This window comes from Meleagris gallopavo, chromosome 3, assembly GCF_000146605.3.
Source record: "Meleagris gallopavo isolate NT-WF06-2002-E0010 breed Aviagen turkey brand Nicholas breeding stock chromosome 3, Turkey_5.1, whole genome shotgun sequence".
In the NCBI taxonomy this organism is placed as follows: Eukaryota; Metazoa; Chordata; class Aves; order Galliformes; family Phasianidae; genus Meleagris; species Meleagris gallopavo.
Genome location: NC_015013.2, coordinates 58064343 through 58079844, shown reverse-complemented (window position 1 = coordinate 58079844; position 15502 = coordinate 58064343). Strand labels below are relative to the sequence as shown.

Below are 15502 nucleotides of genomic sequence, written 5' to 3'. Positions count from 1 at the left end.
TTTCCAACCAATCTCCTGACTACTACTAAAATAATGTCTCTTCACACACATATACATTATTATTAATTGAAGCCTACTACACCAGGTTTAGTACTACACAGAACCAAAAAATCTAATTGATGTTTGTAACCTAAGATTAATTAGCTACAATAAAGCCTATATTAAAAAACAACAACAACAAAGTCAACCAAAAGAAACAAACAAAACCCAGAATAACTGCACAAGGAGCTCTTACCTGTGGATCTTTGAAATACATTTCATACAACTGAATGGTCCGCCGGCTTGCTTGACTCCCATGATACACAACCACATTCAACTCTGTCCAGGTGCGGAACTCCCTTTCCCAGTTGGGAATTGTGGACAACGGTGCAATAACCAAGAAAGGACCATGGATTCCTTTCAAATATATCTCATAGAGAAACGTAATGGACTGGATAGTCTTTCCCAACCCCATTTCATCTGCTAAAATGCAGTTTCGCCTGAAAATAACAACAAAACCAGAGTCTTACATTAAAACATAAAAAAAAAGCACTACATAAGTAACTAAAGTGAACAAAACATTTCTAAAATGACAAACTTACCTTGAAAGCACACTGCAATCTTTTTTGATATAAATAAATGCTACAATTTGTGAAGCATTAAACAGGTACCTCCCAAGCTGCGGAGAGGCAGTGTGGGTATACATGAATGCCACGGGAACCTATCCAAAATATTTGTGTTTTATATAATGTTATGTTACATCTCCATAAGTAGTTTATATACAATTTCTGCAGTGGAAAATGAAAGATGTAAATAATTCTAAAATCTCACTTTAGAAGGGTACTTTAAAAGGTTATAATTGCATATAAACTAGAAAAGCTTTTCCAAAGTAAGATTCAGTAGTAAGCAGTGTTTTACGTACGTGTTGTACCAATTGAAAAGAAGCCAGTTTACTCCCTCCAACTGGTATTCCCTGAGTTTGTTATTGTTTTTATACTCCCTGGAACTCTCCGATTTCTTCCAGTCATCGGCAGGAGGTCGCTCCTGTTTCAAATACAGCAAATCTCATTAGTGGTTTCTGAAAGACCACATTACTTTACTATTTTAAAATAAAACCCTCTATACGCAGCCAATTCTTACCACACGCTCCATTTCTGGCTCTCTAGACATCAGTTTCTCAAATTCTTCGATCTTAGCTTGGTCGATGTCTTGCTTGAGCTCCCAAGTGCTGTCTTCATAAGGTAGTGAACACCACTTCACCAGATAATGCGTTACAGGCTTTGTGAAGATAAAAAAGATTAGATCACAATATAAAACAATAGAAGTGAAACTTTTTTTTTTTTTTTTTTTTTGAAGTAAACAGGAGGCCTGCCAGCTAGATAAAATTCAAAAAGCATTTCAAGACCTAAATGTCTGAACCAGCCCAGAGGATATGCAAACAGCAAGTTGATACCATCACAAGCTAACAAAGTCATATTAGAATGGAGGGAATTTACGTTCCTTTTGGTGGTGAACCTAACTCTTCATTTGACATCACTTGCATTAAACTAACATTTTAAAGTAAAACAATACTGGTTTTCCAACTTCTACATTTTCAAAAAGCCAACCATTCACAGATCACCAGTATAAAGACACTGACACCATAACTGAAGCTTTATATTCTCTCAGGATCAAAAAGGAATCTCCTGGAAAAGAAAGCAATCTTGTTCTGTAGAATAGGTCATATAAAGTAAGAAACAGTAAATTCAGGACCTCTTCCGCAACACCTGACAATGTCATAATTGTTTAGACATTGCTTAACACCCATTTTGGCAGTGCTGTTGCAATTTTCATTTCAATTCTGTATTGCTTGCATGGACATCACCTACCTAGCTACAAATCAGGGCTGGTTTTCCCTCTTCTCTTCTTGTTTGTTGGCTCTGTAGTGCATTGGGTGGTTTTGTTTTAAATGTAAGTAACATAGAAGTTTGATTTCCCACTTAAACTCCTTTATTCCTGGGAAAATGCTACATTACCCAATGTTTTTTTCAAATGCTTTCACATTTTCTGCAGAAATACCCAATGGTAGTTTCAGAATTGTTTATATATTCAAATTTATAAAGACTACACTCTAAATAGAACATCCACGTGACCATAAATACATTAAAAGTTCTATTTACCTCCCCATTATCATCTGTGCTACGTGAAAAATCCAAGATTCGATCAATTTCCACATAATCTGGATTAAAAAGCTCATCATCAATCTGTTCAAGGAGACAAGCAGAAAAATATACAAGATATCTTCATTAATCCTTCCTGAGAGGAGAAATTATTATATATTTCACCAGGCAATAATATTTTGGGTCATGGTGACACAGAATTTATATTTGGCAAACTTCAACATGTTAATTGAAATGCTACAATTCAGCAAGATCATTCCCCGTGAGGGAATCAGACTTCTCAGACTTTGTTAACTGGGCCTCTTAATTACTGTGTGAAACCTTTTACTGTGAGAGAATGTTTAAGAATATTTTAAATGAAGTGTGAAATTACAATTCACTAATGAGCAATCGAAAAGGCTTATGGCATGCAATGCATTTAGCATTCTTGAAAACTACAGCTTGCAATAAAGAAATTAGAGACTTGTACAATAAGTGCCTTTGGATTATTTTAACTACAGGAATCATCTAACCGCTTTATAAAGTTTCAAGATCATTTCAAAAACAGAAAAAGCATGGCATGTATGTACATATTGTCCAAAAATTTTGTATATTCTCTCTTATTCCTTCCAGAACTTATGTAGTTGACGACAGTACAGAAGAGCTATGTTTCATTCTATACTTTTAAGATCCCCTCCAATGGAAAAACCAGACAAAAGGGGTAAAAACTATGCCATTTTCATAGTTAGGAAAATAAAATAGAAACAAAACAGATTCAAAGTACTTACAATAATTTGTGACACACCTGGAAACACTTTAAAAAATAGTTTACAAAGAAGAAATTGAAGGCTTCTACCCTTAAAAAATATGTGAAGTCTCACAATTACATTGCTCAATATACTGTATTGATTTTTTTATTTTTTAATTTTTTTGTTTTTTTTAAGTCTTCATCTATTTATTGACTTCTTAAAAAAATATCAGAAGTCTTGAGAGTCTACTTAATTTAGTTCCTCAGGCATTAGCAATAATATGATGCTTTTAATTCCTCATAATTGCCACTGCATTTTATAAAAATCTCAAAGCATTCCTTGGATGTTCTGATAGTGTTGATAGATTCCCTATATTCTGCCCTAAAAGCATACCACATCAATTCCTCCTCTCCTAAATTCCTGCAAACTTTGTAAGAATATATCAACCAGGCACACTTAATCAAAACCTGTGGTGACTTCATGAAAGTTTTCCATTTCCAACAGATTTTGCTCAACTTGAACGATATAGTAACAATAAATACAAATAAATAAATAGGGTACCATATAAAGCTGTTTTTTCCCCTAAAACAACAACAACAACAACAACAACAACAAACAAACTGTGTATTACTGAAAAGTAAGCTTTCAGAAACAAACCAGCAGATTTGGTCGTTTACTGACAGGACCCCTGCCACATTATTGCTTATGGTTCTAAGTGAAATTAAATTGATGATAAAAAGCTTAGAATCCCTAGTGAGCAGCGTCCGTAACAGAGAAAAATGTGATGCATTTTTCTGGCATAATCAGCTCCTGACAAGAAAGGCCTTGTAAGCTTGACTCTTACTGAATCAGTACAAGATGAACAACTAAGCATTCACTTTAAGTAACAAATATATAGTAAAAAAACATCAAGTCAGAATGGATCACTTGAATTTCATAATCTTGCAAGACTTGGATTGCTCGTGGTTGTATCTTATATCAGAATAAATGCTGATATATTATAGTTGTCAAGTCTTCTGCTTGTATACAGAAAAATAATTCATTAAAATATTCCTTAATCATCTATCTAAAGGAAATAAAAAATCATCATACTTCTGAAAGGAATTTGTTCTGGCCCTGTTTTGCCTTAAACCGCTTTATCTTCTGCTGAATTCTCTTGTCTTTGTCCAGCTCTTCCACAGATGCCCACTGACAATGAAGGTAAGAACTAGAAGACAAAACAAAATCTTACTCAAACCTGCATTGTATTGCATACTCCAATGTATCCCACCAGTGCAATTAAACTTTCCAGCACAATGCAGTGCTGAATTTGGGAAACTGGACACTCTCACCGTACAAGATACAAACATATACACTACGTTTTTGGGAACAGCACTATAATTAGAAATTGCATGCTAGTCACTGAAGTTTCAGCATTGATAAGACAAAAAGAAAACCCTTGTAAGTGCAGTTCTGTAATATTTCATCTTTAAGAACACACACAGTTTCAACTAAGAAACAGCTTCTCTCCTAAAATGACTATTCCCATGTCATACATTTAGCTGTAAAGCTTTTGACAGACAAAGAAGTTAAGACTCTATAAAAAAATATGCCAAAGTAATAGCACTAAACAAAGCATTGTTAGGCTATTAAATATAATGCAATAATCAATATAGTGCAAAGGGTACAAAGTGGTAGATATTTAAAATGAAGTCAACTATCTGCAACTAGCAGCAAGAAACTCACTTCAAGTGAATTTCTGCCCTTTGGGTAAAAAAGTTGGTAAAATTAAACAAGATACGCTTTTTTTCTTGAAGAAAAATGAACTTATCCAGCTGTGAAATATTCTATGTTAAATACTGATGGCACTGCAGTTTCAGAGCACAGAAGTAAAACACTGTACTCTTATCCCTACCACACCCAGCAGCTACCTGCTGGAATTCTGGAATCTCACTGTTATGATAGCAAGTCACTTTGTTGAACGCAAATCTTGTTTTTGAGGCAATTTTATGGGTTATTTTTGATTAATCTGCAGGCACATTAGAAGATTAAAACTCTATGGAAGTTAGATCTATAGAGATAAGTGTGTGTGCTCATGAATCTGCATGTATAATTGGACCTTAAATTAAAGTTTAATAGCAGAGCAATTTGACCCATGTATTTCATTTTGGAGAGAATACAAATTAAGGAGACTTCAGGCCTGCTACCACCAATGCAAAGTACTTCCTCATTTAGTTGCCACTGGTCTGGGTTAAACATTAGTAATATTTAAAGTTGATTTAAAGCTGAATAGTATTCCAGGCAAATGCTATAATATAACCATTATGTGAGATTAAGTGAACTTAAAAGATATGAACCAAACTGGTAATGGGTTACTTACAAGTTTTTGTACTTCACATAGAATTCCTCTATTTCTACCTCCTCTCCATTCTCCATCTATAACAAAAGCATTGTTGAAATATGAATTGAAAGACTGAACAAGCTGTTTTATTTATTGGTAACAGAAATGCAGAATATGGTGCCTATCTAAAGAGCAGCAGAGACGAGAAGAGGGGCAGGAAGGTGTAGGTGGGGGGAGGACACGAGTAAGGAGTTTCCTCCAGCAGCTTACCCAAGTACATACTGCACTGCTTACTACAACTTCCAAGACATGAATCATTTGAACTCCTCCCTAACCACATGCAGCTTCATTCACAACCTCACCCCAAATCTGGCTTTCTGCCAAACCCACAGTGTTAAGTAGAAGCCAAGTGTACCATTTTCTCAGGCAGCAGCCAATTAGCAACTGCACTCCTGAATGCCATATGTATTATTTTTGGCTGGCTCATGGCAACTCTACATTGTGGGTTTTGTAATGTTTTAAAAAAGAGTTTTAAAAGGGGTTTATTCCACCATATAGTTAATAACTCCAAACAAGAAGCCATATAAAACTAAACCTTATACCTCTGCTAGAATTTTAGTGCATCGGTGTTCATGGCTTTAGTTTTACTCAATGGTGCAATTAAATTCACTCAGGCAAGATGTCTCACATACAGAGCAGCCAAATTAAATTAACACCCAAAAACTACATTTAAAGCAAGGTTAAAGTTGTGATATAAACCAGAAAAACCAAGGGCATTCGGTGCTAAGGGTTCAGACTACCTTTAACTCATCCCTAGTGCCAAAGTATTGCATAACATATGGCATGTAATTCAACAAAGTATTACTCCTGAACCTTGCCATAGGACAAACTAAGGACAGTGCACCAGGCACACGTTTAGAATTCAGTTTATGTCACAACATTAACGGTATGTTTGCTAATGAACTTTGGAACCGTTTTAAAGCAAAGAGGATTTTCTTTTACGTACTTCATCAGGGACAACAACACCAGCAACAGCAACATCTGCAATATTGTATGTAGCACAAAACAGACGAAAACATTGACCCCTCTATTAATCAATGTCCTCCATTTTATATCTGTATATTCATACTGATTAAAAAAAAAAAGAGTAAAAAGATCATTCTAAAGCTAGAGAATGAATTAGAATCTTTCAACATCTTTCTCAAAGGAAAAGTTACTAGGAAGATATTACTTGAACAGCAGCACCAATTAAAAAGAAACACTAGTAGCTGCATCAAACTCTGTTCTAAAGAAAAAATTAAATCATTCCTAGTCTCTGGTTTATGGAGTATACAACAATACAGGTTAGGGGAATGACCTTCTGAAGAGAAGCTCTGCAGAGAAAGATCTGGGGGTCCTGGTTGGACAACAGGTTGGCCATGAGCCAGCAGCGCGCTGTTCTTGTGGCCATGAAGGCCAATGGTATCCTGAGGTGCATTAAAACGAGACTGGCCAACAGGTCAAGGGAGGTTATCATCCCGTTTTACTTTGCCCTGGTGAGGCCACATTTAGACTACTGCATCTAGTTCTCAGCTCCTCATTTCAAAGACAACAGGAAATCTCCCAGAAGGAGTCTTGTAGAGGGCCACAAAGATGGTGCAGGGCCTGGAGCATCTCCCTTATGAAGAAAGGCCGAGTAATCTGGGTCTGTTCAGCCTGGGAAAAAGAAGACTGAGAGGAGATCTAATAAATCTTCATAAATATCTAAAGGGTTACAAAGAAATTGTCAGAAGAAGGAATCTGAAGACCATAGCTTTTTAAAATAAATAAATAAAAAGAGTATGAGATACTATCTTTTTATTTTTTTAAAGCACATTGTGGTCGTTGATTAGTTTTAAATCAAAAACTTTGAGATGTATCAGTCTTACGGAGACAATGTGGTTAAACACCTTTTTATAAAGATTTTTATTAGTCAATTTGACTCCTTTTTGCAGCATTTCAGCCAAGTATATTTTCTATCACCAAAACAATAATGAATGAAGAAAATCTTGATAAATCCTGTCCATCTCATGAGTAGAATATATTACTGTGTTATTTAACAGACAATAATATAGACCACTTATTATATGTTCTATGAGCATGCATCAGAGATCTAACTAAAGAAAAAGTATTTCAGAAAATCTTATTCCTGAACTTATGTTTCTGGTAAAAAAAAAAAATTCAAGTCAAGTTACAATCTCCAGCACTCAAGTAGAGTGTATTCATCCATTGGTACAGGATGATGGATGTAGAAGCTTATGCACTCTGTGTTACCATTCAGCCCCCAGCATGCATGTTTACATTAACCAGAGGGTGGTGATGCACTGGAACAGGTTGCCCAAGGAGGTTGTGGATGCCCCATCCCTGGAGGCATTCAAGGCCAGGCTGGATGTGGCTCTGGGCAGTCTGGTCTGGTGGTTGGCAACCCTGCATGTAGCAAGGGGGTTGAAACCAGATGATATTTGTGGTCCTTTTCAATCCAGGCCATTCTACGATTCTATGATTTAGGCAACATTCCCAAAAAAGTGATTAAAAAAAAAGTGATTAACCTAAAATAGCATATCAGATATGGGCAACGCAGGATTCTTCAGTGATCACTGCCCAGGTGTGACATAATTGACAATCTGATCCACAGTCTTTGCAGATAATTGAAGAAATAAATGATCTCTTCCTTCAAACAAATACAATTTTGCACTGCCTTTGCCACAGAAGTGATACAGTAATACCTGCTAGAACAAAAGATATTTGAGTAAGGCACTGAAGTGTAGAGACAAGTCAAAGCTTCAAAAAAACAAACAAACAAAAAAACCAGTAAGATCACCTGGTAGAAATATAGCAGACAGCCAAGCTGGATTTTAATCTAACCAGTTTGTGGAACAGACGTAAGCAGTTGTACACAGTTCTCTTAGATATAATTTTTATAGTGCATTAGTAGGCAGAAAGAGAAATTCAGATATGCAATACACAGGGTACAGTGCCCTGCAAACTCCACAGAGCTTTCCTGAATACGGGTGATTGTGCTGAATAGCACCTTTAGTTCAATCCAGGCCTTTTCAAAGCTAAGTATAAGAAATTCAAGGGGGGATGAAGTTGGTTAAGAAATGAAAGACTTAAACATACAAACTGTAGGCAGTTTGTGTAAGTTTTTCTTTGTAAACCCTGTCAGAGAACATGTACTTAGCACTTTCAGCAAGGGCATTAACCAGAAATAAAAATTCCATGTTAAGAACAAGAGGGAAAAACATTGTCTGTTGTACTTGAAACGTTCACAGAAGCAATTTGGCTGTATGATTCTGTTTCAGATCTAGTAACTCCAAAACTAGACTAAGCCTGTACTTCAGAAAAACCAGCATAATATTAAGAATGCTGTTTTGAAAGCGTATTCATTACCGAATGTCCTTTACTCGAACTAAACATCTTTGTAAGAACCTAATCCACTGAAAGGTTTCCTAGTGAAGCCTTCGCTCATGTTTATTTTATGTGTTGGTCCTGATCGCAGCAATTTTACTTTGATTAGTAATCTAACAACCAGTGTTTTGATGACGTTAGTAAGAGTGTAAAAGACCTTTAATAAAAGCACAGTTGGATACTTCAGATGTTAAATATTAACATCCTGAAATCCATTTTTTGGGGATAGAGAGGAGCATTGGGAAGAAGAGCAGGAAACAAGAGACACCCCTCAAACCTGCAAATACAATCCATAAAAGACATTAAAGAGCAGGCTCAAAATAGAGCTTGCCTCCAGCAGAGCTTGCAATCAAAGACACGTAGGCAGCAGACCAACCACTTCCCACAAACTGCAGTAAAATACACACTCCCCATGAGTAATCACACCTTTATTTGCAGGAGAGAAGAAGAAGAGAAGACTGGTTGGTGAAAAACAGCTTCAAATGTAAAGACATTTATGAAAAGATCACTTTCTCATCTCCTCTCTAGTAGACCATCAGGGCAACTAATTATTAGGTTTATTACTATCAAGTTGTATTTTAAAACTTCTATCTTTTCAGATAAAAACTATTTAGACTTAAATAAATAAAACAACAACCCTCGGGGTTTTGTGCCATACAAACTGTAGAATCAAACTCAACCAAAGCCAGTCATGACACTGCATGAATTTATGTTTACTAAGCTGTTAATGATGTTATGACAGTAGCAATAAAATAAAAACAAATCAAAAACAAAAACCCACAACAAACAAATCCACGGATAAGCACAACTTTCCTCATTAGATTTGAAAAATTAACTCTTTGAGGGAAATATTTATTTCTGGTTAACTACGTTCAACATGAGCTTTGTACCTGTATTAAATCAGACGGCTCTTTCTAACTATAAGATGAGTGAGAGAATTACACAAAAGAGTCTGGAAAATATAATGACTTTTTAGGAAAAAGTTCTTGTCAACTTCCTACTTAAAGCATAATAGTTTGGAAGTGCAAGAGCCAATCAAGTTCTGAAGTATATTAAAGGAAACTGCAGCAAAATAAGAACATAGCTGGCAACAGGGCAGAATTAAAAGAGAACCACACTTTACCAAGCAGAATGCTTTTTTCACTCTCTCAGCATAGCAACAAGAATTCTCTGACCACCTCTATATATAACTTTCTAGATCACAAGAAAACTTGGGCTGCTAAGCACACCCACTGTCAACAGATGTAAAAATCACGGGCAAGGATTTTTCTTAACTACAGTAAGGCAGAAACCCAGGATGTAGGAGAGGTCTCCCTCCTCAAACTCCCCTGAAACATAACTGAAGCAAAAGACACCACAGATTCTGTCCAGGTATATATATGTTTGCAAAAATCAAAACTCACTTTTGAAGAAATGCAAGAAAAGACTGGAACACTAAACAAGCAGCATGTTTTGCACTTGCCTACACCATAGGAAGATTAACGTTCTCTAAAGAGATTCTTAGGGAAGCTTCTGTATTCAGTAAAATGTTTTTCAATTAGAAATATCCAAGCATTTTTTGAGAACTTACTAGGGGTCTTAACAGAAACATACTTGTTTAAAAATATGGAGGGAAGAAATTTCCTTTTTACCTTTTTCTTGACTGAGCGACTACTCATGATTTTCTCCACAACAGGACCTTCAGCATCAGCAGATTCCTGCACCACAAATATTATACAAGAGTTATGGCTGTGCAAATAGTATTTTTAATTCTTTCTTCAAATATTTTTTTTCCAATATGTTTTTTTTCCTCCCAGCATAAGAACTGAGAAATGTATATAATGCCATAATAAAAAATTGAAAGATACTCGTTTAAACATATTTTTAAGAGCTAATGGAACTCCAGCTTTCCTACAAAGGCTGACAGTACACACACAGATGAGTTCACCTCTCCTAAGATTATACATGCTTTCAGCACCATACAATAGAAATATTAGAAAACATTCAAGAACTCTGGTTGGCTCTGTAAATGTCCACACGATAGCTATCAAAACTACATGTGATTCCCAGTATTACAACTGCAGGCAAGCCTAGAAAATTCCCCTTCTGATAAAACACAATTAACAATGGAGATCACATACAGTATTTCATAAGGCTTAACAAATCACCATATGAAATACCAAAGAGCGTGTCTACATTTTCCAATAGGTTATCTGTTAGTTAAGTGAAGTAGTACTCTGAAAATGCACTACAAAACAATGAGATTGTTACAACAGTCATTCCTACATTATTACCCCTCATCTTATTCAAACTATTTTATCCGTCATTTACATTGCACAGAGAATAAAGTGTACCCTGCTGGGTACTACAAGGCAGTAATTTCATAAAGGGGTTCTTATGGTGCCTAGCAGCAGGGGACAAGCTTGAATGGTTTATTAAAGTCACAGAAGCCAGACCATTGAATTCAGAGAAGTAAATTCTGACTCCTAGCAGCCCAGTTTAGGTTTCCCTTAGGTAGAAGCCACTAATTTCAAAGAACTGTGTCAAAATGCATATTGTCAGCTTGTAAACAAAGTCATGAATGAATATATTCTTTAAGAAGGTAAAAAGCTAATTCCTTCTGGCACACTGTGCCAACCAGGGATTAATATCATTCAGAAAAAAGGCCCATATTTGAACCTAGAATTTTGCTGTTGCATCCACCTTTCCATTCCATTCAAATCTGACCTGTTGTTCTGACTGAGAAGTATTTGAAGGAGAGTCTCTTCCAGCAGCATCAGCATCATCCGCCTCCTCATCTGAAATCTTGAACTCCAAGTCTTCTGTGTAACGCTTCCTCTTCACCTGCCTGCTGGAGCGTCGCTTCTAAACAGAAAGTTGAAGTTAAAACTGTATCTCAGAGCAATTCAAACAATCAGAAGCTGCCCCTCACAACCCATTTGTACAAGCAACTTTGACAGATGGCCCCTGTAGGAACCAAAGACCACCATTCCATGGCATGGCTATAATGTTGCTAAACAGTGACAACACACTTTCATGGTCTTCCCATCTCGGTTATCTTGTAGGGGAAATACAACGAAACATGATTTCCTCACTCCATTGACACAGCATTGTTCAGAAACGCATCCTTGGAGCACAGCATAGGAAAAGACCCAAAACTTCAATAGAGGAGAATGAGAAATCTGAACCATTCACAGACTGAAAACATAATTCCTGTGTCTCCCGTACCCTCTACACCAGGGTGAGAGGAAAATTTCAGAGAAGATGCAGAAAATCTGTAAAATACACAAGCACTCATTTGACAGAATTGGAAACATATCATTCAGTGTGATTTATTCTCTACAACAATAAAATTCAAGTTCCCAGACACTCTGCTTCAGGTAATATACTTCAAAAGCTGACAGCATTATGCTGTTGAAGGAAATTGTAAAGTCATCATCAAAAATCTCAATGGGCTCAGACACTTTTTAAAAAGATGCTGAAAATTTCAACAGATAAAATCTACTTCTATGAATTGATATATTGCTTATTTTTATATCTTTCTCAGCTCAACACACATTGTCTCTGGCATGAAATACTTACAGAGTTTCTTCAACAGATCTATGCACCCAGGTCTCTAAATGTGCATAAATTAAGTGTAAAATTTATTTTTAGACACTTTCTAAGCACAAACATCTGAGGCACAATTTCCACAAAATAGAAAATTGCCCTTAACTGCAAATGAAAATTTTCACCAGTAACATCCCTTTAAACAACTATGATGATATGTTAAAGGTAGAAGCCCCAACTTACAGGGGTTCCCACAAAACTGTAACATAATACCAATATTTTTATAACTGAAAATAGATGCTACTTGGCAAATGTACACCTTCATTTCCATGATCACTGATGGGAAAATATCCATCTTCTTTTGGCTCAATAGGTAAGTCTTACCACTATTCTTGGCGCCAAAAGTCTTCTTATATTTCTCTAATGGAAAGCAAGCCTAGAATCTAATGGTAGACATCTCTCTGAAGTTTATCAGCTTGATTAACTTCCCATTTCTTCTGATATCCACATCATCAAAAACTGTGCATATTTTTACTTGCATTAGATTATCCTTTACTCTTTAATTGATCTATATGTAACACAACACAAAAAATCTGTATGATAACACGAAAGTAAGTGTCTTAAAGAGAGCAGTGCATCACTTTCTGCATTATAGGATCTTTATAGGTGAATCAGTACCATGGAGTTTCAGCCAACTGCATATGAATGCCAGCATAACAAGTTTATTAATCCTAGCAGTCCCAGTATATACAGATATAAGCCTTTATATAAACCTTCCTTAAGTTTACATGAAGAAGCATGGAATTGGCAAAATATGCAGCGTGAGAAAAAAAGTATTAAGAAAACAAAATTAACAGAAATACATTAAATTTAAAAGGCATAAATTGTGTATGTGTTAGGACATCAATCTTTAGCAACATTTTTACCAAGCTAATTTGACTACTGATCACTGGCTAGAAGCAAGATCTGCAAGCTGATATGCAATAGCCAAATGCAATAGACTTCAGTAGCATCAGCATGACAATTTAGGAGTGTCATACTTGCTCCATTACAATTTGCTTATATCCTTTAACAAGGGAATGATCATTTTTAATGCCCGCTCTGAGCACTGCCAGCAGAAGAAAGCCAGGAGCTGGCCAGTTTTTAATATGACAAGCAGCAGGACACACAATAATTCTCATATGCACTCACTCCTATTCCAGATTTTCCTTATGTTAAAGGAAATTTAGAGAGAAATGAATAGGTGAGCAGTGTTGAAGAAAAACGAGCTGATAGCTGGCAGTTCTGAAGAAAGGCCTGTCATACATTAAAGTGGTATAGTCACAAGCCTCCGACATGCAAATTTCTCTCATCCTGCTCTGTCACATTTTGTGCTTGATTTCAGGTTTCCAAAGCTGACACAAAGAAGAAACAAGACGCTTATAAGAAAAACCTCATAATGCCACGTAAAGTCGACAGATCAGAAAATTCAGTGTCCTAACTGCAAGCAGTAACGGAAGAAAACATACGAAAGCTCAGCAGCACCGTGCACACATCTAAGGATAACAAGACTGTAAAGCAAAAATTATGAAGAACGACACTTGTTTTAGTAAAATATTCACCACAGTGACTTCTAGCTTTCACCTTCTTGGTATGTCATTCTAATCAACACAGTAAATACTTACATATCTCTATCTCCACAACGCAAACTGAGAGAACTATCATTTCATACAATTCAATTGCCGAAGTCTACATTGAACTTGAGAGATAACATTACCTGAACTCCTGGATCATCTTCATCTTCAGGATGAGGTGAAGGTGGTGGAGTTTTATCCAAATCTGAGTTTTCAGAACCTTCCTTTCCCTTGTTAACCTTTTTCTTCGCAGCACTAGTTTCTGAATCTGTTTTCTTGTTACTAGAACAAAGGTATTTTTAATCAATATTTGTATTAAAAAGTAAGCAAAAAGCACTTAACAGAACAGTTAATCAGCAAGATAGATATTTATTTTCAGTGACTTTACTACTGTCAATTGCCTTGCCTTATTAAAGTATTTTAAACGTAACTGTAAAAACCCAATGATGCACAGGCCACTACTGTATATTTCCCTCTCCTTAACAGCAGAATAAGGAATCAGCCTCCCTTCAGTATCTTAGTGCCTTCAACAAGAAACTAGAAATGAGAATGGTAAAGAAGAGTTGCTCTGTTTAAAACCTGCACCTTCTGAAAACAGCACTGACACACATGGATACAAACAGGGTTACACTTGCACTTTTTTTTTTTGCCACTCCCCACGTCAACTAGGCAAGCTGAGCCAGAGGAAGCGGTACCACCGATGGCAAGAATTCTGCACTTGAGCCTACAGTTCTAAGCAGTGGAACAGCACAAGAGATTCAGTGCCAGCCCTCAGGGCACACATGAGGACTTGAGGCATGCGATGGCTGCGTGTGGCAGCAGAGTGGGGTCCGCATAGAGGGATCAAGGCACTTGGTCCGATAAGGCTTGTTGCCATCAGCTGCAGCTACCTAGACTGGCTAGCTCACCTTAACACATCAACACAGGTTTTCTATCTTTGTTTCTCTGATGAGGGGGAAATAAAACCCGGTACCTCAGCATCTGCAAGCTATATCCACTGCTGACAGAGAGAGGTTTAGAGTCCATTCCTGTCACCCTTCGTGAAAACATTCACCACCAAAGGAGCTGGGATTACATCTTTCTGACCATATCACAACCTTGGGAAGCTGCAGGTTCCCATATCACAGCCCAGCTTTTAACACATTGCCACCAAGCCAAGCAGTGAGGTAATCTCCAGCAATAGAGACACAATGTTTAGACAGCAAAGGGTAAGAAGTGATGCTGGAAGTTAAACATCACCAGCACATTCAGTTCCACAGGCTGGGTGGGTTTCCGCAGATCCTTCAGGCCTAGCACTGCCCTGACAGCTGCTGCTTGAAGAGCTGCTGACACATTTAAAGAAAAGCTGCTGGTGTACAGTTGTGCACCACTACCTGGTGACCAGAAAGTACCAACCCCAGACATTACTGCAGCCACTACAACACAGCTTCTCCTCCTCTCCTGCATCACTTCCACAGCCTGGACACGCTCTGCAGTTTGTTTCTCCTGCACACTGGTCAACCAGAGGCACACTTTGGAGCAGTAATTAGAAGTTTCTGAATATGGTTTTATATACATATATGTATTTGTGTACATATATGGGGGGTGTGTGTGAATGTGTTTCAACAGACACTCAGTTAAAAAGAAAAGTTAACATAAAAATGGGAATTTTGAAAATAAATTCTTACTACAGTGCAATTACATGGCACTGAAGCTTTCCTTTTAAGGAGGAAGCACCTGAAAATGGGACAGTTTTCTACCAAAAGTAAA

General features: G+C 36.8%; 1 protein-coding gene across 1 annotated transcript in view; it reads right to left on the bottom strand.

Moving 5' to 3' along the window:
- Positions 1-15502, bottom strand: part of CHD7 (chromodomain helicase DNA binding protein 7) — a 108965-nt gene that overhangs the window by 33635 nt on the left and 59828 nt on the right. The window contains 9 exon segments of the mRNA XM_019614055.2: positions 236-479; positions 902-1023; positions 1120-1257; positions 2139-2222; positions 3959-4073; positions 5226-5281; positions 10244-10309; positions 11319-11456; positions 13897-14035. Coding sequence (XP_019469600.1) covers positions 236-479; positions 902-1023; positions 1120-1257; positions 2139-2222; positions 3959-4073; positions 5226-5281; positions 10244-10309; positions 11319-11456; positions 13897-14035 — 1102 coding nt within the window.